This window comes from Monoraphidium neglectum (assembly GCF_000611645.1).
Source record: "Monoraphidium neglectum strain SAG 48.87 unplaced genomic scaffold scaffold00247, whole genome shotgun sequence".
Lineage (NCBI taxonomy): Eukaryota > Viridiplantae > Chlorophyta > Chlorophyceae > Sphaeropleales > Selenastraceae > Monoraphidium > Monoraphidium neglectum.
This window is the reverse complement of record NW_014013381.1, coordinates 4,817-6,634: the sequence shown is the minus strand read 5'-3', so window position 1 is coordinate 6,634 and position 1,818 is coordinate 4,817. Positions and strand designations below refer to the sequence as shown.

Below are 1,818 nucleotides of genomic sequence, written 5' to 3'. Positions count from 1 at the left end.
GGGCGGGGGGGGGGGGGCACGATGGGGCGCAGCGCGTGCAGGAGGTGTCCGATCGCAGGCGCAATCGGGTGCACCCTGCCTGGGTGCGGAATGCAGTTCGAAGCTCCGCCAGCTGCCCGCCCGCCGGCTGCCCGGGCCAGGGCAGCGAGTCGAGGCCCGCGGTCGGCTGGCGGTGCTGCAGCGCTGGTGCCCCAGGCGGGGGTTTAAGGTTGACGATTTAGGGTTCAGGGTTGGGTGCTAGGTGCGCACTCGAGGTCTGCTGCCGCCGTGATCCAGTCTGGCAGCAGCCTGTACGTCAGCAGGGGCTCCTCCAGGCCTGGCGGCGGGCACCAGTGGACGCCGTGTGCGCGCGCGGGTCAACGTGTGGGTTCAGAAAGCGTGTGTGTGTGTGTGGGGGGGGGTGCGTGTGTGTCTGGTGCCAGAGGGCGGCCGCACCCGCCTGCGCCGCAGCTAGAAGGCCCTTAGCTTGGCTTCACACCACACGGAGCCCTGCAGAAGCCAGCCGCACGCCCGGCAGGGCCACCACCCACCCAGCAACCCGCAGAGGGTTTGTGCATTCGTGCCGCTATCACTCAAGGCGCCGCCCGCGCCGGCCCCTCACCCAGCAGGAAGTTTTTCAGGAGGGTCGCGATGACGTGGGGGCTGGTGCCGGGGGGGATCAGCGCGGGGCGGCCGCCCGCTGCGGACAGGGCGGCCGGGTGCCAGCGCGGGGCGCGAGGTCAGCGCGCCCTGCGCAGTTGCTGTCACCGCGGCGACAGGGCTGCGCCCCTGCTTTGAGCCCGAGGCGGCGCTCAGCCCGGGACGACTGTGGCCGCAATCACCTAGGCAAGGGGCGGTTGCTGGGCCCCTGAACCCCTGGACGAGTGGTGCTGTGAGGCGCATGTGCTCCTTGCCGCCTCAGCCCCGCTGCACTTGACCCTTGGCGCATGCTTTGAGGGAATACAGCAGGGGCCCCAGGCGTGCGCGCGCGCACCGACGCAGGTGGACATCCGCTCGACCGCCTCTGCCGGCGCCACGTGCTTGAAGATGCCCTCCGTGCGCACGCCCTCCCCTATGACCAGCGCGGTGCAGCACGCCAGCACGAGCTGCGGGACGCTGGGCTCGCCGCGGCAGAGGGCCTGCGGAAAGCAAGGAGAGGGGTGCAGGGGGGGTGGCGCTTTTGGCAGACCACGCGTAGGGCTGCAGGGCAGCGCTGTTGTCTGGGCAGTGTCTAGGGGCCCGGAGCACCATCTGCGGGGGTTCGAGCGGGTGTGGCGCAGCCGACTGCGGCGGGCGGAAGCGCCATGCGGGCGGCTCGGCTCGATTGGCTGTGAGACTAGGCGCGGCCGCGGCGCGTCGCTCGAGCACCCTGCAAGGATGCACGCGGCACCGCGCCGCGACCAGCACCGCGCCGGGGGTGGTCTCGCGTGACCTTGCCCACCAGCAGGGTGTCGCCCGCGGCGATGCGCTTGAAGCCCTCAGCCGCCGACTGCACGAGCCTGCTGCTGGTCACCCTGGCAATGGCGCCAAGCCTGGACAAAGGAAGGGGGGATGGGTTGCCAGGCCCGGGCGCCACACTGGGTTTTCCCGAAACCAGAAGCAGCGGGGAGCAGATGTGCCGGGCGGCGCCCGCGGCGCGCACTGGTTCGGCTTCCAGGCAATGGCAGGCAGGGTGCCGATGCATGCAATCGCCGGCGGCTGCAAACTGGCAAGTTCATCGCCCCCCACCCGCACGCTGTTGTGCACCGGCAGCTGCGAGGCAGCTGCGGAACAAGGAAACAGCCGCCGCTCTGTCAGTCTCCCAGGGCCATCCCATTGTCGCGCCTCACCCTGTGGCGG

At 71.1% G+C, this 1,818-nt stretch overlaps 1 protein-coding gene across 1 annotated transcript in view; it reads right to left on the bottom strand.

The window, feature by feature from the left end:
* Positions 1 to 1,230, bottom strand: part of MNEG_2243 (hypothetical protein) — a gene marked incomplete at both ends in the record, with an annotated part of 2,358 nt that extends 1,128 nt beyond the window's left edge. Inside the window, 4 exons of the mRNA XM_014049276.1 lie at positions 250 to 316; positions 602 to 679; positions 974 to 1,118; positions 1,228 to 1,230. Of these exons, the coding sequence (XP_013904730.1) occupies positions 250 to 316; positions 602 to 679; positions 974 to 1,118; positions 1,228 to 1,230 (293 nt within the window). The remainder of the gene's footprint in view (positions 1 to 249; positions 317 to 601; positions 680 to 973; positions 1,119 to 1,227) is intronic.
* Between the last annotated feature and the right edge of the window lie 588 nt (positions 1,231 to 1,818).